The sequence below is a fragment of the Callithrix jacchus genome, chromosome 22, assembly GCF_049354715.1.
Source record: "Callithrix jacchus isolate 240 chromosome 22, calJac240_pri, whole genome shotgun sequence".
NCBI classification, from domain to species: Eukaryota; Metazoa; Chordata; class Mammalia; order Primates; family Cebidae; genus Callithrix; species Callithrix jacchus.
Window position 1 is genome coordinate 24,959,766 of NC_133523.1, and position 26,471 is coordinate 24,986,236.

Here is a 26,471-nt window from a genome sequence, read left to right on the forward strand (position 1 = left end):
AATTTTGTCAAATGCCTTCTCTGCGTCAATTGAGATAATCATGTGGTTTTTGTTTTTGGTTCTGTTTATGTGGTGAATTACGTTGATAGACTTGCGTATGTTGAACCAGCCTTGCATCCCTGGGATGAATCCTACTTGATCATGATGAATAAGTTTTTTGATTTGCTGTTGCAATCGGCTTGCCAATATTTTATTGAAGATTTTTGCATCTATGTTCATCATGGATATTAGCCTGAAGTTTTCTTTTCTCGTTGGGTCTCTGCCGGGTTTTGGTATCAGGATGATGTTGGTCTCATAAAATGATTTGGGAAGGATTCCCTCTTTTTGGATTGTTTGAAATAGTTTTAGAAGGAATGGTACCAGCTCCTCCTTGTGTGTCTGGTAGAATTCGGCTGTGAACCCATCTGGACCTGGGCTTTTTTTGTGAGGTAGGCTCTTAATTGCTGCCTCAACTTCAGACCTTGTTATTGGTCTATTCATAGTTTCAGCTTCCTCCTGGTTTAGGCTTGGGAGGACACAGGAGTCCAGGAATTTATCCATTTCTTCCAGGTTTACTAGTTTATGTGCATAGAGTTGTTTGTAATATTCTCTGATGATGGTTTGAATTTCTGTGGAATCTGTGGTGATTTCCCCTTTATCATTTTTTATTGCATCTATTTGGTTGTTCTCTCTTTTATTTTTAATGAATCTGGCTAGTGGTCTATTTTGTTGATCTTTTCAAAAAACCAGCTCTTGGATTTATTGATTTTTTGAAGGGTTTTTCGTGTCTCAGTCTCCTTCAGCTCATCTCTGATCGTAGTAATTTCTTGTCTTCTGCTGGGTTTTGAGTTTTTTTGATCTTGCTCCTCTAGCTCTTTCAATTTTAACGATAGGGTGTAAATTTTGGATCTCTCCATTCTCCTCATATGGGCACTTATTGCTATATACTTTCCTCTAGAGACTGCTTTAAATGTGTCCCAGAGGTTCTGGCACGTTGTGTCTTCATTCTCATTGGTTTCGAAGAACTTCTTTATTTCTGCCTTCATTTCGTTGTTTACCCAGTCAACATTCAAGAGCCAGTTGTTCAGTTTCCATGAAGCTGTGCGGTTCTGGGTCGGTTTCTGAATTCTGAGTTCTAACTTGATTGCACTATGGTCTGAGAGGCTGTTTGTTATGATTTCAGTTGTTTTGCATTTGTTGAGCAGTGCTTTACTTTCAATTTTGTGGTCAATTTTAGAGTAGGTGTGATGTGGTGCTGAGAAGAATGTGTATTCTGTGGATTTGGGGTGGAGAGTTCTGTAAATGTCCACCAGGTTTGCTTGCTCCAGGTCTGAGTTCAAGCCCTGGGTATCCTTGTTGATTTTCTGTCTGGTTGATCTGTCTAGTATTGACAGTGGAGTGTTAAAGTCTCCCACTATTATTGTGTGGGAGTCTAAGTCCTTCTGTAAGTCATTAAGAACTTGCCTTATGTATCTTGGTGCTCCTGTGTTGGGTCCATATATGTTTAGGATCGTTAGCTCTTCTTGTTGTATCGATCCTTTTACCATTATGTAATGGCCTTCTTTGTCTCTTTTGATCTTTGTTGCTTTAAAGTCTATTTTATCAGAGACGAGAATTGCAACTGCTGCTTTTTTTTGCTTTCCATTAGCTTGGTAAATCTTCCTCCATTCCTTTATTTTGAGCCTTTGTGTATCCTTGCATGTGAGATGGGTTTCCTGGATACAGCACACTGATGGGTTTTGGATTTTTATCCAATTTGCCAGTCTGTGTCTTTTGATTGGTGCATTTAGTCCATTTACATTTAGGGTTAATATTGTTATGTGTGAATTTGATACTGCCATTTTGATTCTAAGTGGCTGTTTTGCCTGTTAGTTGTTGTAGATTCTTCATTATGTTGAAGCTCTTTAGCATTCAGTGTCATTTTGGAATGGCTGGTACTGATTGATCCTTTCTATGTGTAGTGCCTCTTTTAGGAGCTCTTGTAAAGCAGGCCTGGTGGTGACAAAATCTGTGAGTACTTGCTTGTTCGCAAAGGATTTTATTCTTCCTTCACTTCTGAAGCTCAGTTTGGCTGGATATGAAATTCTGGGTTGAAAGTTCTTTTCTTTAAGAATGTTGAATATTGGCCCCCACTCTCTTCTGGCTTGTAGTGTTTCTGCCGAGAGATCTGCTGTGAGTCTGATGGGCTTCCCTTTGTGGGTGACCCGACCTTTCTCTCTGGCTGCCCTTAGTATTCTCTCCTTTATTTCAACCCTGTTGAATCTGACGATTATGTGCCTTGGGGTTGCTCTTCTTTCGGAATATCTTTGTGGTGGTCTCTGTATTTCCTGCAATTGAGTGTTGGCTTGTCTTGCTAGGTGGGGGAAATTTTCCTGGATGATGTCCTGAAGAGTATTTTCCAGCTGGGATTCATTCTCTTCATCCCCTTCTGGTACACCTATCAAACGTAGGTTAGGTCTTTTCACATAGTCCCACATTTCTTGGAGACTTTGTTCATTCCTTTTTGTGCTTTTTTCTCTGATCTTGGTTTCTCGTTTTATTTCATTGAGTTGGTCTTCGACTTCAGATATTCTTTCTTCTGCTTGGTCAATTCGGCTATTGAAACTTGCGTTTGCTTCGCGAAGTTCTCGTATTGTGTTTTTCAGCTCCTTTAATTCATTCATATTCCTCTCTAAGGTATCCATTCTTATTATCATTTCCTCGAATCTTTTTTCAAATCTTATTTCAAGGTTCTTAGTTTCTTTGCATTGATTTAATACATGATCTTTTAGCTCACAAAAGTTTCTCATTATCCATCTTCTGAAGTCTAATTTCGTCATTTGTCACAGTCATTCTCCGTCCAGCTTTGTTCCCTTGCTGGTGAGGAGTTTTGATCCTTTCTAGGAGGCGAGGTGTTCTGGTTTCGGGTGTTTTCCTCCTTTTTGCGCTGGTTTCTTCCCATCTTTGTGGATTTGTCCGCTGGTCGTCTGCGTAGTTGCTGACTTTTCGTTTGGGTCTCTGAGTGGACACCCAGAATGTTGGTGATGAAGTATTTCTGTTGCTTGGTTTTCCTTCTACCAGTCTAGCCCCTTCGCTGTACGACTGTTGAGGTCCGCTCCAGACCCTGCTTGTCTGAGGTGCACCTCTAGTAGCCGTGGCACAGCGAGGGATGCTACCAGTTTTCTTTTCTGCTCTCTTTGTCCCAGGATGATGCCTGCCTAATGACAGTCTTTTGGATATAGAGGGGTCAGGGAGCTGCTTGAGGAGACAGTTTGTACTTTATAGGGGTTTAATTGCTGAGCTGTGCACTCTGTTGTTCATTCAGGGCTGTTAGGCTGCTATGTTTGATTCTGCTGCAACACAGCTCATTAAACAACCCTTTTTTTTTCTCAAATGCTCTGTGTTGAGGGGTTTGGGCTTTATTTTTGGATGTCCGATCAGGTGTCCTGCCCAGCTCAAAGGCAGACTAGCCACTGTTTGGCTGCCGAGGCTCCGCCCTGCTGTTGTGTGATTCGCGCTGTTCCTGCCGGCTCTGCTGTGGTCTCCGCCACGCCCTGCGGCGGAGTCTCTTCGTTGTAGCGTGTTGCCTCAGCAACGGCAGGCTGCGTCAGCAGTGGGCGTGTATCTCAGGACGGGTTGCCTCGGCAACGGCTGGCTGCGTCAGCAGTGGGAGTGTATCTCAGTTGGGTCGGGCTGCCTCGGCAACGGCTGGCTGCCTCAGCAGTGGGCGTGTATATCAGTTGCGGCAGGTTGCCTCTGTAGTGGTGGACGCCCCTCCCCCACAGAGCGTCTCGGACCATCTGCTTGGGATAGTTTGAAATCGCGGTTTTGTTCGTTCCACTGGGTATCCCAAGCGATCTGTCCCTGCAATCCCCTGGGCTGGGCTACTGTGCAAGTCTCGTTCAGTCTCGAGTCCAGCCCTCTCAAGTCTCAGGTTGCCGGTTCAACAAGGCACCCGGACAAGCGCGCCCTGTGGGGATTGCTGGGTAGGGCCGGCCGCCGCCGCCCCGGCTGCCGGCTTCGCCAGGCAGACCTACTGCCTGGCGTCCCGTGTCTTTTTATACTTGGGAGTTTCCCCGTTCTGTGGGCAACAAAGATCAGTCTGGAAATGCAGCACTGACTCACCGTTTGCGAATTCAACGCGGGCTCCAATCCTGGGTTGTTCTCACAGCGCCATCTTGAGTCCCCTCTGATAGAGTTTATTAAATCTAAAAATCACTGTAGATAATATGGCACTTTAACAATAGTCTTTCAACCAATAGACATGTAATGTTTTTATATTTATTTTTGTTATTTAATTTTTTTAATTGATGTATCTTATTTGAAAGATAATTAAACTCCTTGGTTATATTTGTTCTTCAAAATGTATTATTTTAGTGCTATTATAAATAAGATTGCTTCCTTTCTCTTATCAGAGTGTTTGTTTAAAACGTATGTAGCCATAATTTATACTTGTATGTTAATCTCTGTTTTCCTAATTGATTGAGTGTAATTATCACTTTAATTAAGTTTTAATGTAATGTTTATTTTTATATAAGATCAAATGATCTGCAAAAAGCAACTTTTTAATTATTTGTCTTTAATTTCAATAACCTAGAATATTTTCTGACTAATTTTTATTGCACACACTTCCAATGCTATGTTCAGATAGTAGCATTGAGAATAGGCACAATATACTTTTGCATTGGTGTCTGTGAATTTGAAGGAGCAAAAACCTCTTCAACTTTCTATAAACTGGTTTCAGAAGGTAAAGACCTTTTGTTGAGCCCCAGGGTGATGGGATGCCCTATGGCGTTGTAGTCGAGAGGTTTTAGCGTGGTTACAAAGGCTGCTGGGTCTGCATTAGGGTCCATCTTTAGTTGGCTTGTTATAAGGGGACTGGGTAGTTCTAATTCTTATATATGATTTTTGGGCAGACTGAATATTCTTCAGGACTTTGCTCTGTTTGGCACACTGTAGGTCAGGTTTCTGCACTTGGGTCTTCATATTGATGGCTTTATATTAAGATGCAGATGAGTTTGGCTTTCACTGAGTACCAGAGAGGATTTCCCAAGGTCACTGTGGGTTTCCACATAGGCAGAACTTGCTCTGACAATATTCTGCAAAATCTATATATATTTTCTTCCTTTAGCAATGTAAGGGTATTCTTTGCTTCTAAAGTTAGATTACAGATGTTTTATTTTGTGTAAGAATAGCATATGTTTAAAACTTAAAAATTATCTCACTTAAATGCTTATTTATCAACAGTTTGGCATTCGAATCTTCTGTTTAGGATTACACTGCATTTTACATGAAACTTTACTGCATTTCAGTGAATTCCAATGATTCAAAATATTCATCTTCAATGAGTTCATAGTTACAGTAAACTACTGTTGTTATCCACACAAATTCTTTCTTAATGCTTCATCACTGCTGCATACCAGAGTTTATGAGTGAACATTTATTATTTTGCAGTTTCATATTAGCGTGTTTTCTCAGTGTAGGTTTTTTAACATACTTTGTTGTGTTATTTGGTTTTACAATTTTAGACAATTTGCAATTCTGTGTATACCCATACGTAGTTGTGCAGTTTAATTAAGAGATAAATCAACCATATGTCTATTATAATCTGATTATATATGTGTATATGGCTAATCTTGTATTTATATTTTCTTAGCTGATTTTTAATAATAAAGAATCTTGTCTAAATGAACAAAATTTACCATCTTAAATCTGTTTAAATGTACCTTTCTTGGATAGTGATGGTAGTGGTTTCCATCTAATTTCCCAATTTTGGGAGGCCACAGCAAGAAGACTGTGTGAGTTCAAAAGCTTGAGAACAGCCTGAGAGGCATATGGAGACCTCATCTCTATAAAACATTTTAAAAGTTAGCCAGACATAGTAGTATGGTTTTATCTCCTTGGGAAATTAAGGAGGGAGGATTATTTGAACCTGAAAGTATGAGGCTGCAATGAGCCATAACTGTGTCATGCGCTCCAACTTGGGTGATAGAGTAAGACCCTGATTCAAAAACAGTGTCCATTACAGGCATGGTAAGTATATTTACTTTGTTTTATGAAAGATTTCTGGATATTTTGCCATATGCATTAAACAACTACCAGTTTTTCCCATTTCTTGGCACTTTTCAAAAACCATTCTGTTTTCTCTTTCTAAGAGTAGCTGCTTTGTATATCTCATAACATCTTTGTTTGTGGCTGGCTCATTTTATTTTGCATAATGTCATCAAGATTTACCTTTATAGTTAGAATACTTTCTGATGTTTGCAAACTGAGTATTTTTATATTTTCAATTATATCTACTGAACTATTTGGTGACAGAAATTTGCATTGCTTTTACCTATTGGTAAAAATGGTAGGATAATTATGGGTATGCAAATGACTATATTACTATATATGTGAGAGTTTTTATATGTGTGCTGCATCCTGTTGCATTTATGAATATTATTATTATTATTTTTTGAGATGCAGTGTCACTCTGTCACCCAGGCAGGAGTGCAGTGGAGGGCTTTCAGTTCACCGCAATCTCCACCTCCTGGGTTTGTCAAGCAATTCTCCTGCCTCAACCTCCTGAGTAGCTGGGATTACAAGTACCTGCCACCATGCCTGGCTAATTTGTGTATTTTTAGTATGTTTGTCAGACTCGTCTTTAGCTGCTGACCTCATGATCTACCCTCCTTAGCTTCCCAAAGTGCTGGGATTACAGGCGTGAGCCACCATGCCCGGCCCATTCTATTTTATTAGTCTACTTTTTTACCTTTATACTCATATCAAATTGTTTTAATTCTATGGCTTTCTAATGTGTTTGGAAATGAGGAACTGTACTGCCCTCAGCATTGTTTGGTTTTGTTTTTAATATTTTTGGGTACTTTATTTTCTGTAGAGATTCTATATACTCAGGATTGCTGTTTGTATTTCTTACAAAATGCAATGAGAAATTGAAAAACTTTGTATTAAATCTGTTCTTTACAGCTGGGCGTGGTGGCTCACACATGTAATCCGAGCACTTTGGGAGACTGAGTCAGGCAGATTACAAAGTCAGGGGTTCAAGACAAGCCTGACAAACATGGTGAAACCCCATCTACATAAAAATACAAAAATTAGCCTGGTGTGATGGTGCACACCTGTAATCCAGCCACTTGAGAGGCTGAGGCAGGAGAATTGCTTAAACCCAGAAGGTGGGGGTTGTGGTGAGCTTGAGATACCACTATTGCACTCTAGGCTGGGTGACAGAGTGAGACTCCAACTAAAAAAAAAAAATCTTTAGATTGCACTGACAAAGATGAACATCATTATAATATGACTTAGGATTACACTATAGCTAGTATTACAGGCACTTACCACCATGCCCGATCAATTTTTGTGTTATTAGTAGAGACTGGGGTTTCACCATGTTGGCGAGTTGAGTCTTGAACTCCTGATCTCAGGTGATTAGCTTACCTCTGCCTCCCAACCTGCTGGGATTACAGGCATGAGCCACTGCACCTGACCTAATTTGTAAGTTTTTTTTGTTTGTTATTTAGATAAAGTCTCATTCTGTCACCCAGGCTGGAGTGCAATGTTGTGACCTCAACTTGAGGCATCCTCCACTTCACATGTTGAAACGATTCTCTTGCCTCAGCTTCCTGAATAGCTGGGATTACAGGTGCATGCCACCATGCCCAGCTAATTTTTTCTGTATTTTTAGTAGAGACAGGGTTCAGGCTGGACCTCGTGATCCACCAGCCTCAGCCTCCTGAAGTGCTGGGATTACAGGCATGACCTGGCTCTAAATTTGTAAGTTTTAATGTCCTTTTTTTGTCTCCATGGAATTTTGACTTAAAGTACATTTTTAAAATGTAATAATTTTTGACTTTATATGTATACTATTGTGTATTATTTTGATTTTCTCTGCTGTCAGTGATTCATATTTGCATTAAATGTCTACTTTCATCTTGCCCCTTTCAGTGTTTTTTTTTTTTAATTGGTTGATATCAGTTATCTTTTGTGGAAAAAAAAGGGATCTTGGTTTTTAAACTTTTAATACAATTATGTATTGAAAGTATGTCTCTTAATTTGAAAGTTAATTATGTGTATGTATTTAAATAATTTTATGAAAGTGAAAGACAATGTTATGTTTTTATTTTATTAGATTCTGACATCTTTGTTTCTTCTTTACACTCTTGTGTCTATTGATATGATTTTACTTCTAATTTTTTTTTTTGGTATTTGTACAAATTTTTCTTAATGGCATCTTGGGGGTTACATAAAACCTGTATGAATTGCTAACAGATGTTTCTGATTTTTCTGCTTTTATTTTTAAAATATTAGAGAATAATTTGAAAAATTTTCTGCATCATTATGTAATGCCACAAGATTCTTTTCTTGTGTATGTGCATATCTTTCACAAAATATCATGTATATATAGTTGATTATGTGTTGTTTTTTCGTCTTGCCTTAAAGAAACTGCATTTTTTATGTGTCAGAAATTTGGAATATGCAGTTTCTATATACTTTTACAGAATTCAGTTGTTTCAGAAGGTTGTTTTTTGAGACAGAGTTTTTCTTTGTCACCAGACTGGAGTGCAGTGGCATGGTCTTTGTACACTGCAGCCTGTACCTCCCAGGTTCAAGTGATTCTCCTGTCTCAGCCTCCCACATAGCTGCCATTACAGGCATGTATTTGCATGCTCAACTAATTGTGTGTATTTAGTAGAGACTGGGTTTTACTATGCCACCAAGACTGGTCTCAAGTATCTGGCCTTAGGTGATCCACCCACCTCAGCTTCCCAAAGTGCTAGGATTACAGCTGTGAACCACCACATTCAGCCATTTATGTTTCTTCTTAATAACCAGTAATCACTTTTTACAATTGTTTTATGTCTGTGGTACCATAGTCTTTCTGTTCTACAGAACTTACCTTTTGTCTCAGTAGACTTAAATTGTCATTTGAAAGAATACCACTATTTTAGAACCTGATTTAATGAAAGACAGCAACCAGGGTCTGTAAAATACTGTATCATTCAGAAATAAAGGTGTATAAGGCAGAATTTTACTTGTCATTTAACAAAGAAACCAGCAGTTGGCAATTTATTTCAAGTCACTATGTCATATTGGGAAGCAGGAAGATCTGTATTGGGTAAATGTAAGAGACTTTTGTTCTATGTGGCTCTTTGCATTAAATTCACTGGGGGCATTGCACGCAATTTAATTTTTTACAAATGTAATTTGGCCTGTATGTTTTTATTACCTTTAAATGTCTTTGAAAGAAATGGAGCCTGTAAAATTTTACTATGCCATTTTGTCTTGTCGTTTCTATACTTTTATAGGTAAGACTTGTATATATTCTGAGCCAAGTAAGCAGAGTAATTTGTTTGAGTAATTTGGTTTTTGTTTTTTATTTCTTTCAGTTGCATCTTCTTATTTTGCCCAAGATTTTTGGCCAAAGCAGGACATAAAAAACCATTTCCAAAAATTGATACTGAGAAGATATAAAAAATGTGGACATGAAAATTTTCAGTTAAGAAAATGTCAAAGCGTAGATGAGTTTAAGGTGCACAAAGAATGTTACAATGGACTTAACCAGGTTTTGACAACTACCCAGAGCAGAATATTTCAATGCAACAAATTTGTCAGAGTCTTTCATAAAGATTCAAATTCAAACAGATGTAATATAAGACAAAGTGGAGAGGAACCTTTGAAATGTAAGGAATGTACAATGTTATTTAACACACTTTCAGACTTAGCTGAACATAAAAGAATTTATACCAGAGAACGACCCTACAAATTTAAAGAATGTGGCAAATCCTATAATGACGCCTCAAACCTTTCTACATATAAAAAAATTTGTAATGGAGAGAAACCCGGCATATATGAAGAATGTGGACAAACCTTTAACCAGTTCTTACACGTTACTACACATATGAGAATTCATACTGGAGAGAAACCCTACAAATGTGAGAAATGTGGCAAAGCTTTTAACCACTCTTCAGTCCTTGCAAGACATAAAAAAATTCATGCTGGAGAGAAAGACTACAAATGTGAAGAATGTGGCAAATCTTTTAAGTGGTCCTCAAACCTTATTACACATAAGAGAATCCATACTGCAGACAAACCCTACAAATGTGAGGAATGTGGCAAAGCTTTTGTCCACTCCTCAAGCCTTACTTATCATAAGAGAAATCATACTGAAGAGAAATGCTACAAATGTGGGGAGTGTGGCAAAACTTTTAGCTGGCACGTGAGCCATTCTAGACATAAGAGAATTTGTTCTGGAGAGAAACGCTACAAATGTGAAGAATGTGGTAAATCTTTTAGGTGGCACTCTGGCTTTAATACACATAAGAAGGTTCATACCGGAGAGAAATTCTACAAATGTGAGGAATGTGGCAAAGCTTTTAACCAGTCCTCAATGCTCACTAGACATAAGAGAATTCATACTGGAGAGAAACCCTACCAATGTGAGGAATGTGGCAAAGCTTTTAACCAATCCTCGATGCTAACTAGACATAAGAGAATTCATACTGGAGAGAAACCCTACAAATGTGAGGAATGTGGCAAAGCTTTTATCCGCTCTTCAGGCCTTGATAGACATAAAAGAATTCATGCTGGAGAGAAAGACTACAAATGTGAAGAATGTGGCAAATCTTTTAGGTGGCACTCTGGCTTTAATACACACAAGAAGATTCATACCGGAGAGAAATCCTACAAATGTGAAGAATGTGGCAAATCTTTTAGGTGGTTCTCAAACCTTACTACACATAAGAGAATCCATACTGGAGGCACACCCTACAAATGTGAGGAATGTGGCAAAGCTTTTAATCGCTCTTCAGGCCTTACTAGACATGAAGGAATTCATGCTGGACAGAAAGACTACAAATGTGAAGAATGTGGCAAATCTTTTAGGTGGCACTCCAGCTTTAATACACATAAGAAGATTCATACTGGAGACAAACCCTACAAATGTGAGGAATGTGGCAAAGCTTTTGTCCACTCCTCAAGCCTTATTTATCATAAGAGAAATCATACTGGAGAGAAACGCTACAAATGTGAGGAGTGTAACAAAGCTTTTGTCCACTCCTCAAGCCTTACTTATCATAAGAGAAATCATACTGGAGACAAACCCTACAAATGTGAGGAGTGTGGTAAAACTTTTAGCTGGTACTCGAGTCATTCTAGACATAAGATAATTTGTTCTGGAGAGAAATGCTACAAATGTGAAGAATGTGGTAAATCTTTTTGGTTCTCCACAGATCTTACTAGGCATAAGAAAATTCATACTGGAGAGAAACCCTACCAATGTTAGGAATGTGACAAAGCTTTTAACCAATCCTCAATGCTCACTAGACATAAGAGAATTCATACTGGAAAGAAACCCTACAGATGTGAAAAATGTGGATAAGCTTTTGACTAATCTTGAAAACTTACTCCACATAAGAGAATTTGTACTGGGGAGAAACTCTACAGGTGTGAAGAATATGGCATAGCCTTTAGCCAGTCCTGAAATCTTACTAGACCTAAGGTAATAATTTATTACGAAGTGAAACCCTAAAAGTGTGTAGAATGTGGTGACGCCTTTAACCAGTCCTCAATTCTTAACAGACATTATATGATTCATACTGGAGAGAAACTCTAGAAACCCTTTGTCTAAAGTTCTGACAATGCTTGTGACAACAGTTCAAACATTTCTAAACATTGTGCTGGTGAGAAGTCATAGAAATGTAAATAATGTGAGAAAGCCTTTAAATGATTATCACGATTGTAGGTAAGGTAATTCATACTGGAGAAAACTTCTGCAAGTATAAACAAAGTCACACAACTTTTAAATAATGCTCACACCTTATTGCACAGGAAAACATTTGAGAACAAATGTACAAATTTAATGAAAGTAAAGTGGTAAATATATGCTCATGATCTTACTGTACATGAAAGAACTTATGCTTAATAAAAGCATTAAAAATGCAAGTCTCTCAAAAGATTCTTCAGAAAATATAAACCTTTAAAGTGCTGAGGAGCATTTATTTCAAAGGCAGACATTACAACTATAAAGAGAGTTGTAGTAAGTTGTAACAGATTTTGTTGTGCTTATTTTATGTTAGAGGCAAACCCTGAAGCAATTGCTCAAACTTTGTTTAGCATCAGAGAATTCTGCAAATGTAATACATTTGGGAAAGAAAGATATTAATAGCTGCAGAAACTCCAGAGTGTTCATGCTAAAAAATATTTTTTGCAAACAGTAAATAAAAAAAGAATTTTTAATGCAAAATGAAGTCTTGAAATAATCACAATTAGAAATGTATAAGGCACTGACACTTCAGACTTTACACTAAAGCAGTGCTCTATGTCTACAATATAATCTAAAACTAAAGTTGGTAGAAAAATTATTTGTATGCAACTTTAAAACAGTAGGAATTTTTTTTGGAGACATAATTACAAGCATACTTTGGCAAGATTACAGTTGTTTTTTTTAAGTAAATAATGTAACTAACACTCTACTTCATACTAGTAATGTTGTAATTAACTCTCAAATTACTTCATGCTAAAACAATGATTATTTTTTAGTTTTTTGCAACTCTGTCACCCAGGCTGTGGTGGAGTGGTGTGACCTGAGCTCACTGCAACCTCCAACTTTCGAGTTTAAGTGATTCTACTGCCTCAGCCTCCCATGTAGCTGGGAGTACAGGCACATAACATCACGCACAGCTATGTTTTATATTTTTAGGGATGGAATGTTGACATGTTGGCCAGGCTGTTCTCAAATTCGTGACTTCAAGTGAATCACCCAGCTCAGCATTTCAATATGCTGGGATTACAGGTATTAGTCACTATGCCAGGCTCATCCTGTTTTTTTATTCCAATTTATACATAAAAACGTGACCAATTGTTGTTATATGAAAGATAAGAGAAATTGTTTTTATTAGGTGAGCATTTATGACGTTTTATGAAAGTAAGGATATTAAAATGTAAGATGGGTGATGAAAATCTAAGTTAAAAGGTTCTTTGTGGTTAACTCACAATATTAAGTGAGGTATGAGGTAAGTGTTAAGAGTAGTATTCTTGTGCATTGCATAAAGAGACAAATATTTTTAGTTTTAGTTAAAATTAAATTGGCCAGGTACAGTGGCTCACATTGGTAATTGCAGTGCTTTGGAAGGCTGATGTGGGGGAATCACTAGGTCTGGAGTTTGAGAGCAGCCTGGCCAATATGGTGAAACTCCGTCTCTACTAAAAACACAAAAAGTAGCCAGGTGTGTTGGTGCATACCTGTAGTCCCAGCTACTTGGGAGGCTGAGGAAGAAGAATTGCTGGAACCCAGGAAGTGGAGGTTGCAGTGAGCCAAGATTGTGCTGCTGCACTCCAGACTGGGTGACAGAGTGAGACTCCATTTCAGAAAAAAAATTAAAATCAATTGGTAGTACATGATTTTACTAATTGTACTTTCATGAAACAAAATGTAGCATATTTTAAAATTTTCAGATTATGTATGAATTTAATGTCTTCAACATTTCACATGTCAAATATTGTGCATTAAATTAAGTCTTGTTATTACACTTATTTTAACCTCATCCCCTTTACTCAAGTGTGTTTGTATAAGACGGTAAGATGATGGACTAACATATCTAATTTTTTTTGCTAATGGCTGAATACTTCAAATATGTTAAGAATATTGTTTCCACAGGTAATAATTTTCTCTCTGTTCTTTTATCTTTAAATTTATTTCTGTTAATTTTTGTGGGTACATAATATTTATGTTATATATACATATTCTGATAGAGATATACAATATATAATAATCACATTTGGTTAGGTGAGATACTCGTCACCTCTAGAACTTATTTGCATTACAACCAATTTCTACAGTTTACTTCTACAGAATCATTTTTGTAACGGTAAAAATTATATACAATTATAAATAAAATTTACACATATCTGAGTCCTGAATAAATACCTTTAAAAATTTATTATACATTTTTCTTTGAATACATCGCCTGTGTGCTTGCAAACACACTGACCTAGTTTTGATTTGCATAGAGTTAAACGTATACATCTATTATTCTAAATATAAACTGTAGGTGTGAACAAATTATGAATTAATTGTGGCCTTTGTCTCTTTTGATCTTTGTTGCTTTAAAGTCTATTTTATCAGAGATGAGAATTGCAACTCTTGCTTTCTTTTGCTCCATTTGCTTGGTAAATCTTCCTCCATCCTTTTATTTTGAGCCTTTGTGTATCCTTGCATGTGAGATGGGTTTCCTGGATACAGCACACTGATGGGTTTTGGATTTTTATCCAATTTGCCAGTTTGTGTCTTTTGATTGGTGCATTTAGTCCATCTACATTTAGGGTTAATACTGTTATGTGTGAATTTGATACTGCCATTTTGAGGCTAGGTGGCTGTTTTGCCCATTAGTTGTTGTAGATTCTTTATTATGTTGATGCTCTTTAGCATTTAGTGTGATTTTGGAATGGCTGGTACTGGTTGTTCCTTTCTATGTGTAGTGCCTCTTTCAGGAGCTCTTGTAAGGCAGGCCTGGTGGTGACAAAATCTCTGAGTACTTGCTTGTTCGCAAAGGATTTTATTTTTCCTTCTCTTATGAAGCTCAGTTTGGCTGGATATGAAATTCTGGGTTGAAAGTTTGTTTCTTTAAGGATGTTGAATATTGGCCCCCACTCTCTTCTGGCTTGTAGAGTTTCTGCCGAGAGATCTGCTGTGAGTCTGATGGGCTTCCCTTTGTGGGTGACTTGACCTTTCCCTCTGGCTGCCCTTAGTATTTTCTCCTTTATTTCAACCTTGTTGAATCTGACGATTATGTGCCTCGGGGTTGCTCTTCTTGCCAGAATATCTTTGTGGTGTTCTCTGTATTTCCTGCAATTGAGTGTTGGCCTGTCTTGCTAGGTGGGGGAAATTTTCCTGGATAATGTCCTGAAGAGTATTTTCCAGCTTGGATTCATTCTCTTCGTCACATTCTGGTACGCCTATCAAACGTAGATTAGGTCTCTTCACATAGTCCCACATTTCTTGGAGACTTTGTTCATTTCTTTTTGCGCTTTTTTCTCTGATCTTGGTTTCTCGTTTTATTTCATTGAGTTGATCTTTGACTTCGGATATTCTTTCTTCTGCTTGGTCAATTTGGCTATTGAAACTTGTGCATGCTTCGTGAAGTTCTCATATTGTGTTTTTCAGCTCCTTTAATTCATTCGTATTCCTGTCTAAGGTATCCATTCTTGTTATCATTTCCTCAAATCAAGGCTCTTAGTTTCTTTGCATTGATTTAAAACATGGTCTTTTAGCTCACAAAAGTTTCTCATTATCCACCTTCTGAAGTCTAATTCTGTCATTTCATCACAGTCATTCTCCATCCAGCTTTGTTCCCTTGCTGGTGAGGAGTTTTGGTCCTTTCCAGGAGGTGAGGTGTTCTGGTTTTGGGTGTTTTTTTCTTTTTTGTGCTGGTTTCTTCCCATCTTTGTGGATTTATCCACCTGTCGTCTGAGTAGTTGCTGACTTTTCGATTGGATCTCTGAGTGGACACCCAGATTGTTGATGATGAAGTATTTTTGTTACTTGGTTTTTCTTCTACCAGTCTAGCCCCTTCACTGTATGACTGCTGAGGTCCACTTCAGGCCCTGCTTGTCTGGGGTGCAACTATAGCAGCTGCGGAACAGTGAGGGATGCTACCAGTTTCTTTTTCTGCTATCTTTGTCCCAGGATGATGCCTGCCAAATGTCAGTCTTTTGGATATAGAGGGGTCAGGGAGCTGCTTCAGGAGACAGTCTGTACTTTGTAGGAGCTCAAGTGCTGAGCTGTGAGCTCTGATGTTCATTCAGGGCTGTTAGGCTGCTATGTTTAATTCTGCTGCAACATAACTCATAAAAAAACCCTTTTTTTCTCAGATGCTCTGTCTGGGGGGGGAGTTGGGGCTTTCCTTGTGAGTGTCCACCTCACTGTTCTGCCCAGCTAGGAGGCAGTCTAGTCACTATTTGCCTGCCGAGGCTCCGCCCTGCTTGTGTGAGGTTCGCCCTGTTGCTGCAGGCTCTGCCCTTCTGCTGCAGTCTCTGCCCTGTTGCCATGGGCTACACCCTGCAGCGGAGTCTCTCTGTTGTACCGGGTTGCCTCGGCAATGGCAGGCTGTGTCAGCAATGGACGTGTACCTCAGTAGGGTCTGATTGCCTCAGTAATGGTGGACGCCCCTTTCCCACGGAATTGCGCTATAAGAAAACCTTCTCACCAGGAGCGTTTGGAATCGCCGTTTGTTTGTCGCACTGCGCTACCCCAAATGCTGTGTTCCTGGGATTTCCTGGGCTGGCTCACTAAGTCCCGTTCAGTCTCAAGTTCAGCCCTCTTAGGTCTCAGTTTGCCGGTTCAACAGGGCACCCGTAACAGTGCGCTTTTGTATGGAGCGCTGTGGAGTGCCTCTGCGCTCCGGCGCAGGCCGCAGCCGCACCGGCTGCCGGCTACACCAGCCAAGACCTCTGCCTGGCGTCCCGCGTCTCTTTTATACCTGGGAATTTCTCCGTTTTGTGGGCAACTAAGATCCGTCTGGAAATGCGTCCCTGACTCACCCTCTCTGGCATCCAGCGAGAGCTTCTGTTAAATTTAATTTCTTATGATATAGCACAACTTGCATTTCCAGGCAGAATCTTCTGTTTTTACATTTGAATGTTAAAGGTTGCAAAACAATAAAATGACCTCTATGTATTTGGAATATTTCCTTTTTCATATTTTTATTTCAATGTTGAGGAATTTCTCTTGTTTTACAAATTTTATTCTAGTGGATGTAAGTTAGTCTAGAGTTTTATTCTTAGACACCTAAGTGTAACCCCAATTATTTTCTCTGGAAAACTTTTGAAAATCATAGCTGCTTTTAGATTAAAATGTTTTTTGTTATTGTTCATGTAAATTAGTTTACTGTGTTTACAGAGTGGTCAGTCATGGGACCGTAAGTAACACTTGACTTTTTAGTGTCTTACTTTCCATTATCATTAGCACGAGAAACCCCAGGTGCTCCAAGCTTCAAATAAAGGACTAAAGTACATTGGCTCCTCCGATGCACTGTGTTAGGTTTGAAACTTGCTGTCAAGCATCAAAGTTCCTATGGTTATGACTGATAAGTGACAGAAACAGCACAAAGATTATTTTTATACTCTTCAGCCAAGTTTATGATAAAGACATAGACATGATTTTAAATATTGTCATCTTTTCATAAGGTTTTAAAAGTATATTATCTAATTTGAAAAATGTATTTTTTTTTGTATAAAACAACATTTTGAAGTGTATACACATGGTCAAATGCTTAGCTCTAGGTCCAGCTAATTGTTGTACTTTTAGTAGAGATGGGGTTTCATTATGTTGGCCAGAATGGTCTCGATCTCTTCACCCTGTGATTTTCCCACCTCTGCTTCCCAATTTGCTGGGATTACAGATGGGAGCTACCGTGCCTGGCCTGTTTTTAAGAATTTTTATTAATTATGTCACTGATATTTTTATTGAGGTTGCATTATATATGCAGATAATTTTGTGTAATACAAATACTTAAAAATAATGGCAGTTCAGTTAAATGTATTTCAAAGTATAGTTACTACAGTTATGGTAGATAAAATTGTCTTTTAAATTTATTTTGAGATAGTTGTTAGTTTCTAAAAATGCTACTTATAGGCCAGGAGTAGTGACTCACATCTGTAATTCCAGCACGTTGGGAGGCCAAGATGGGCAGATCTTGATGTCAGGAATTCAAGAACAGCCTGGCCAATATGGTGAAACCCTGTCTCTAGTAAAAATACAAAAATTAGTGCAGCATGATGGTGCATGCCTATAATCGCAGCTACTTGGGAGGCTGAGGAAAAGAGAATTGCTTGAACCTAAAAGACAGAGGTGGCAGTGAGCCGAGATCATGCCACTGCACTCCAGCCTGTGTGACAGAGCTAGACTTCATCTCAAAAAATAATGATAACAATATTTATAATAAGTAGTTCTAAGAAAACTGGTTAGTCTTATGCAGAAAAGAGTGGACTCCTTATCTTTTCATATAAAAAATATAAGGCAAGATAGATTATTGACTTATCTGTGAGTCTTCAAGCTACAAATTTCTATGAGAACACTTAGAAAATACTCTTCTAAACACTGGCCTCTGTAATGAATTTCTGAATAACATGTTAAAACTGAGTGAACAAAATAAAAATCAAAACTGCATCTAATTAAAGAGCTTCTGCACAGCCAAAGAAACTATTTACAAAGGAAACACTTTGTAAATTATTTCCAAACTTCCTACAAGTGATTAATATATAGAATCTATGCAAAAATTAATTTTAAAAATCAGAAAAATGATATAGATACTTCTCAAAAAGAGTTGCGAATAAATATTGAAGAAATGATTAACATCAAATAATTAGAGAGATGTAAATCAAAATGACAAAGTAATACCATTTTACACCAGGTAGAATGGCTGTTGTTATAAGTCACAAAATAACATGTTGACATTGTGGAGAAATAGGTTTCATTATAAATGTTGATGGGAATGCAATAAAATTTAGCCCCCGTGGAAAGCAGTTTGGTGATTTCTCAAAGAACTGAAAATAGAGTTGTCATGTAACTCATCAGCCTCATCACTGCCAAAGGAGAATAAATTATTTTGCCAGGAAGACAACTGCACTCAGGTGTTTATTGTAGCAAAATTCACAATAGCAAAAAACAGAATGAAACAGGATGCTTAGAAATCTTAGGTTGGATAAGGAAAGTGAGGCACTTCTACAGCATGCAATACTGTGCAGCCACAGAAAGAATGAAGTCACATCATTTGCACAACATGAGTGGAGCAGAAGGTCGTTGTAAGCAAATTAACAGATCAGTGAAACAAACAGCACATGTAACTTATCTGTGGTAGGTATAAATTGGATACAGATGGAAACAGATGAAAATAAAGAAAACTAAATGTCTAAACAGATGGAAGAACAAAGGGAGACAAGAATTGAAAAACTACTTTCAAGTGTGATATACACTACTTTGTTACTCTTTTTGGTGAAAAGTGGTAGGTGATATCACATTTTCTTAAGAATAAACCATTTTTGAAAATATGAGGCTGTGAATGTTATTCCAAATTATTGAGTTAAAACATTTTTTTAAAAAAAGCATAAAAGGTTTATGACCGTAGCCCAAGAATGATGAAACAGAGTGGGTTAAGACCACACTGCTGCAGTCATTCCATCACAGTCATTCTCATCAATAAATAATAACAGATCAAAAGGAATTTTTAGAATAATTTTTTGATTGTGTCAAAGTGTTAAATTTTTATTTGCTTCATTTTTTTTCTTTTTTGAGATGGAGTTTTACTTTTGTCACCCAGGCTGGAGTGCAGTGGCACAATTTGGGCTCATTGCAACCTCCACCTTCCGGGTTGGCCAGGCTGGTCTCAAACTTTTGACTTCAAGTTATATACATAGTTTGCTGAACTCTACAGTAATTTGTGGTTTTTCTGTGTACATCAATGTTAGATTTTCTAAAACAAAATGAAGGATTTTTAAAATGTTACATTTAATAAAGTTTAAAATATGTTCAGAGAGACAAAAGCTGTGGCTGCCACTTTAGAGAAGAAATGTTTCAGCACAGCACACCGTTCTGTGTATGCACAGATGGAAAACCAGACTTTGAGTTTAGCTTAAATCATACACAGCGTTACTTGTGAGTCTTGAGCCTTAAATATGTATAACAAATATATACAGTTTACTCTTTTTAGTTTAAAAAATACTACACTTTGAACACTTCGTGTAATGTAAGACTATCGTAAACTTCATAAGCCATTTAAGAGTCAACAGCATTTTCAAATTATAAGAGGATTTTAAAAGTAAATGTAACCATCATAGTTTAGTTTAAAAAAAGATTTGTATTTGCTCATGTGGTTGTAGCTTGCTCAGTTGTGACTGTGATGGTATTTACTGTCATGGGGATGGTGGAATTGGGTGGACCAGAATCGTCAGCACCTTGCTGTGTCACTGCTGTGCTTTCTGTGGCTAAGATTCATTTCCCAGACTTTTTTATCGACTCTGTTTCCATCATGGTGTGAACCGTTTCTTAGTGCTTTAGCATCTGCCTTTCGTTTCTGCTAATTTTCTTAGACTTTTATTTGTCTTGTCCATCTCTGGTGGTTACTTTGCTGCTCAACTTTGAGGAGTTCAGGCAGCTTCACCCTCAGCCACTCCAACAGTCCATCCATTTGGCTGAAGCTCTGGGGCAGTTTCTCTTGTTTTTTCTGTTTCTGGTGTCAGAAATTTGTCAGCAGGGTCGAATTTTCAGGAACCATGACTACCGCCTCCTCCCTCCTGCACGGTGTCTCTTGTACTTGTTACCTGCGCTGGTTTCAGCCGCTGCCCAGTCTTGCACAGAACGAAACTCAGCAGCAGCTGAAACACCCACGCCCGATGTCGCCCAGCCCGGGAATGCCTTAGTGGCAACCCTGGGTCGAGTCCTAGCTCCAAGTGCAGAAAGTGGATGTTAACCAGACCATTTCCTAAGAGAGATGTCTCAGGCTGGGAGGCCAGTTTATTCTACCAGCTTCCTGCCGCCACCTCCCCTTCCATCAAAAGGATACTCAGGAAGGCGCAGGGACACAGAGACACTGTGAAGAGTCCAGGGAAGTGATAAAGCGCTTGGCCAGAGAGCCTCAGATCTAGCTCAGGGTGTTGTTCCTCATGCCTGAGCAGAGATCAGCTACTGCCACTGCGGGGATGACAGAGACCCAGGCTCCCCAGCCAGCCTCCGTCTGCACCAGAAGAGGAGAAAACTATTTCCAAAAATCAAGTTTTTTTTCTTTTCTCTTTTTTCCTTTTTTTCAATGTCTTTTTCTCTCAAGTTATGCTCACCTGATGGAAGATTTTATGTTTCATCTTCACATGAAAATTTAAATGTAGTTATACTGGTCACAAATTAAGACTATAACTTGTACTGTACTTTGCCTAAGAATCCTGGGGTAACATTAATCTTTCAATAGTGGTTTCTGAATCTTTACCGTAATTACCTTTAATTTGATTCTATTAACTAAATTGAAGTAAATAATAATAAATTTTTAATTTGCATGCTTGACAGTTTACAAAGGACAAGTATTCATTCATTGAACTGATAAATGTGTGTTGAGCATCCACGTGGTGCCATACTTTTTACTAGCCTTGAGAGAAAAAATTAAGAAAAAGTATTGGCCAGGCGCGGTGTTGTATACACTTTTGGAGGCTGAGGTGGGCGGATTACGTCCGGGTTAAGGAATTCAAGACCAGCCTGGCCAAATAGTGAAACCCAATCTCTACTAAGAATACAGAAATTAGTCAGCTGTAGTGGCACACGCCTGTAGTCCCAGCTACTTGGTCGGCTGAGGAAGGAGAATCACTTGAACCCGGGAGGCAGAGGTTTTGGTCAGATGAGATCACGCCACTGCACTCCAGCCTGGGCAACAGAGCTAGACTCCGTCTCAAAAAGAGAAGGAAAGAAAAGAAAAGAAAGAAAACACAAATTGGTCTCTACTCTCAGGAAACTTTCATTCTGGTTTCATAAACTCCTGACACACTCTGGTAAAGTGCATACCTCTAAAGTCTTCTGTAAGCCTACTACCCTAAAGTGACCACTATCCAAATTTTGTGTTATCATTTACTTTATGCAGTTTTATCTATGAATAATACACATTTTAGTGTTTCCTGGGGTTTTTGACTGTATATATATATGATAGCGTAAGTTTTCATCTGTGCCTTGCATTTTTATTTATGTGTGTATTTTTTCCTCATTTTCCATGTTGCTTTGCATAGCTGTAGTAATTTAATGCACCTTTAGAAGTAGTATTGTATGCAGGTTTCCTGAGTTAGACCAACGTCTTGAATGGTTAGAAGAGCAGACTCAGAGTACCTGTGTAACTTTGGACAAGTTTCTTAACCTCTCTGATTCATCTGTTACTTAGAGATAATAACATGGCAGTGAAATTCTTGCTGTTCTTTGATTGTAGTAATATAGGTAAAGTTATATTAAGAAAAATAAAAACATTATAAAAGGCAAAAAAGAATATAAATACATTAAAGACTTAAACATATAATATTTTCTAAAATTTTGTTATTTAATTTGAAAATTTAGATAAAACTGCCTTTTTTTCCCCAAAAAAGTAAGCGACAAAAACCGACTGAGGAAAAATTAAAAAGATAGAAAAATATTAAAAAAGTTTTTAATTTTACACACTTATAAAGCACACATACTGTAAAAGAACACCTTGATAAATTTTTACAAAATGGATATGCTGTGAACCCCGCACTCAGTGATAAAAGAGTGTGAACAACCTGGGACCTCTCTCTCTTTGATTCTTCTTTTCAACCACTGTTCCCCCGAGAGAAACTTACATCCTGGCTGTTTAGAAAATAAATAATATTTGCCTGTTTTTGAATTTAAAATAGATTAACTCAGTAAGTTCACACTTTGGGCCAGGTTCTTTTGTTTAAACTTGTGAGATTAATCTCTGTTGCTTGGAGTGGTTTGTATATTCATTTGTCTACAATGTGACATCACATGAATACATTACAATGTATTTATTCAAATGTTCATAAACATTTTGGTAATTTTCCCCAGTTTTTCAGTACTTCTATAGACTTGTGCATTTTTAAAGCGAAATTAGTGCAATTATATATATACTTAACCACAAATATAATAAAAATATGTTTCTATCTTCAGCTTGTGTAGGCATTGGCAAGCCCTCTTCCAGAAGTTAGTACCAACTTATGCAACCAGCACTGTATGAGGGATTATTTATTATCTAATTGTCTTTATTTTTGAAACTCTACAGTGTAAACTTTGTGGTCAGAGGCCTTTAATTTTATTCACCAATTTATTTTTAATTGCATTTTTTGCAATTTTTAATGAAGAAAATATATTCACCATTGTATTTTTAATTGTTATTTTGCAGTTTTTAATTAAGAAAATAAATTTGATTTGAACTTGAAGCATTTATTTGTTTAAAAATAACTATGGTACAATTGATTTATTTATTCTTCTCTGAGCATTCTTTACCCACAGCTCTGTTTCTTTACACATAACACTTATCTACCAAAAATGCTTTTCTTATTTTGACCATTCTCAGTAAGGGTTATTTCACCCCAGGAGATACTGTAAACAAGCAGGTGCAATGCCCACATGGTTTGGAAGAAGATAGGCCTTGGCTGACTGGGTGAGCTCTAAGCAATTGTAAATAATTGCCTTCTAAGTATGTATGATTTATGTTTTTATTTATGTATTATAAACATTTATTAAGCTGTAATATTTACAATACGATTTCTGTTCTGAGACCTACAAATCCATCTACATAACACTAATGACTATTTTTGTCAACAGGACAAATATATATATATATATATATATATATATATAGCTTTGCAAAAAAAAAAAAACAAACTGATACATTTGCATCTGTATAAGATACCATACAATCAATTTCTCAAAGTTCAAGGAACTAAAAGAATGCACGTACACACACACATGCACACATGCAAAACATTCTATTACAAGATTCAACATTTCTTTTTTTGCTGGGTCTGGTTATGAGGGTCATCACTGTGCCTGTGAGCTGGGTCCAGTAATAAGACATCCCCCCTGTGGTAAGATCCACATATAAATGTCACTATGCAAACTGAGCTGTATCCACAAGTGAGAGTCAAACCCTCAGCAGTGAGCTCTGTCCGTGTGTGAGGATGATAATCCTGTCAGCTGGGTTTACATAGAAGAGTCACAATCTCATCTTTGTTTTAGGTTCTGTTGTGAAAATGTCTGCAAAACCTAAGGGTTTTATATTATATGCATGAGTGTGGTAAGCTACTCAGAACTTTCTACAAGCAGAAGACTCGGGACCTTACCCAATGCCTTAAGCCCAGCTGCAAGAATCAACACCTCTTCTATTGGCTAAATCAAAGTATGAGAGTCATTATTGCACCTGTGAGCTTGGTCAAGAAATTAGTCATCATCTCACACGTTGCTAAATTTACATGTGACAGTCATAACACTAACTGTGGACGATGTCCATATGTGAGATTCAGGACCTCACCAGTGGATTCTGTCCATGCATAAGAGTGACAGTTTTAATTGTTGGCTGGGTGTGTGCCTATGGGATGCCAAACTCATCTGTGTACTGGGGCCTGTTGGGACACTCTCTGTGTCACCCAAGGATGTTATAGAATATGCATGAGTGTCATCACCTTCTGTGACATTACCACAAGCAGGAAACAGAGGACCTTACCTATTCCCCTAGTTCTAGCCATGAGAGTCAAAATCTTTTCTATTGGTTGGGTCTACATATGAGAGTCATCATCATTCCGGTGAGCTAGGCCTAGGTATGTTACAACCCCACCTATGAAAAGGCAGCAGGCAGGAGAGTCACATTGATTGAATGTTGGTCTAGCAGTATTTGAATAAACCCGTGTTCAGGGCCCTGACAAGAAAGTCACATTACTTGAATGCTGAACTCATCAATATGTCACAATGCCTCTTGTGGGCTCGGCCCAGTTTAGAGATCCACATCACCCCTTATCCTGTGCCAAACACTATTTCAGGGCTCAGCAAGGGGCGAAAAATCACAACACATAAGTTCTGGCTTATTGGATAGGTCACGATGCCTTTTTTGGCAGAATTCAGGAGGCCAAGTCACATCATTTGGGTGCAGGGCCCAGCAATATGCCAGAATCTTCACTGAAGTCAGGGTCCATGCAGGAAGAAAGAGCCATGTCACCCAGGAGCTGGGCAAGGAATATGTCACAGTCCACCTGTGGACTCAGCTCTGGCCCCAGGGTTACATATCCTGAGTGCTAAGATCAGCAAGATGTCACAATGCCCTCTGTAATACAGGCCAGAGCAGAAATAAATATGGCATCACCTAGGTGCTACACCCAGCAATGTGTCACTATTTATTCTGTAGGCAAGGCCCAAGCAAAAGAAAAATTACATCACCTAGGTAATGAGCCCCGTGATACATCACAATGTCCCATTTGTGTAGGGCAGAAGCAGAAGTGAAAAGTCACATTATTGTTTCTTGGGCCAAAGAATATGTCACAATGGCTTGTATAAGAAGTGCTTTGACAGAAGAATTCCATTACCTAGGTGCTGGGCCCAGAGATACACAGACATTCTCTTTTAGGATAGAGTCCAGGCAGGAGAGGAGAATCCCATCACCTAGGTACTGAGCCCAGAGACATGTCACCATTCTCTGAGAGCAGGGCCCAGTTACAACACCAAGGTGCAGGGTTCAGTGATATGTCGAAATCTTCCCCATAGGCAGGTTCCAGATGGGAGAAGAGTGACATGGTTTAACAGTGTCCCTACCCAAATCTCACCATGAATTTTAATAATCCTAAAGTGTCAAGAGCAAGGCCAGATAAATATAATGGAATTATACAGGTGGTTCTCCTATACTGTTCTTGAGATATTGAATGTGTCTCCTGAGATCTAATGGTTTTATAAAGGGGAGTTCACCTGTACAGGTCTTTATGCTGCCATAGTGTAAGATGCCTTTTTGCTCTTTCTCCATCTTTTACCATGATTGTGAGGCCTCCTCAGCCATGTAGAATTGTGAGTCCATTAAACCTATCTGTTTTAGAAATTACCCAGTCTTGAGTATGACTTTATTAGCAGTATGAGAACAGACTAATATAGAAAGTTATATTTTTCGTTGATGTGCCCATACATATATCACAATGCCCTCTGTGTGCAGGTCCCATCAGCAGAATCAAACCACTTGAGTAGGGCTCAGGGTTTATTAACAATCACAGCTCTGGGCCGTGACTATTCAAAAGAGCATGGCTGCTTCACCCAGGTGATGGGGCCAGAGATACTTCACAATGCCCCTTTGGGGCAAGGCACATGTAGTAAAGGAGAGTCACCTCACCTAGGTCTGATTACTTTTATATGTAAGGCACAGGAGAAAAGTCACATCACCTAGGTTCTGGGTTCAGAGATATGACACTTTTTCCAGTGGGCAGAGCAGAGGCAGAAAGGTCACCATACCTACATGCTGGATGCAGTGATATGTCACAATTTTCACTAATAACAGGAATCTGTCTAGTAAATAGAGTCCCATTACTTGGATGATGAGCAAGAGGATATGTCACAATGCCTTCCATGAGCTGTCAGTGCCAGATAGGAGGGTAACATCCCCTGGGTCCTGGGCTCAGCAACATGTCACAGTCTCCCCTTGGGCACTGCCCAGGCATGAAAAGAGAGTTACATGACCTAGGTGTTACATCCAAATACATGTCACAATTGACCCTAAAAGCAAGGCCTAGGAAAAGCATAGGGATACATTTCCCAGGTGCTGGGTCCAGTGATATGTTCTGTTCTCTTCTGTGAGCCAGAATCAGACAGAAGAGTCACATCACTTAGGTGATGGATGTGGAGACATGTCACACTGTTTCCTATAGGCAGAGCCTAGGTAGGAGAGTTAAATCATCTGGATTCAAGGCCAAGCTGTATGTCACCATGCTCTCTATGAGGAGGGCTCAATCAGAAGAAGAGTCACATCATTTAGCTGTTGAAAATGGTA

At 38.4% G+C, this 26,471-nt stretch overlaps 1 protein-coding gene and 1 long non-coding RNA gene across 22 annotated transcripts in view; one reads left to right on the top strand and one right to left on the bottom strand.

Annotated features, from left to right (window-relative positions):
- The window catches only part of LOC100896690 (zinc finger protein 98), a 129,573-nt gene that overhangs the window by 82,522 nt on the left and 20,580 nt on the right, over positions 1-26,471 (top strand). For 17 of the 21 annotated variants that reach the window (XM_078359906.1, XM_078359905.1, XM_078359915.1 and 14 more), the window contains one exon: positions 9,345-13,895. The exons of 1 other annotated variant lie outside the window; for it this stretch is intronic. In XM_078359906.1, the coding sequence (XP_078216032.1) occupies positions 9,345-11,239 (1,895 nt within the window). In that variant the 3' untranslated portion in view covers positions 11,240-13,895. Of the gene's footprint in view, positions 1-6,426; positions 7,911-8,511; positions 8,610-9,344; positions 13,896-26,471 lie in introns of those variants that run through there. 3 more of the 21 variants (XM_078359911.1, XM_078359910.1, XM_078359919.1) reach the window with 2 other exon arrangements.
- Positions 1-26,471, bottom strand: part of LOC144580797 (uncharacterized) — a 61,300-nt gene that overhangs the window by 12,514 nt on the left and 22,315 nt on the right. The gene's annotated exons all lie outside the window — the stretch shown is intronic.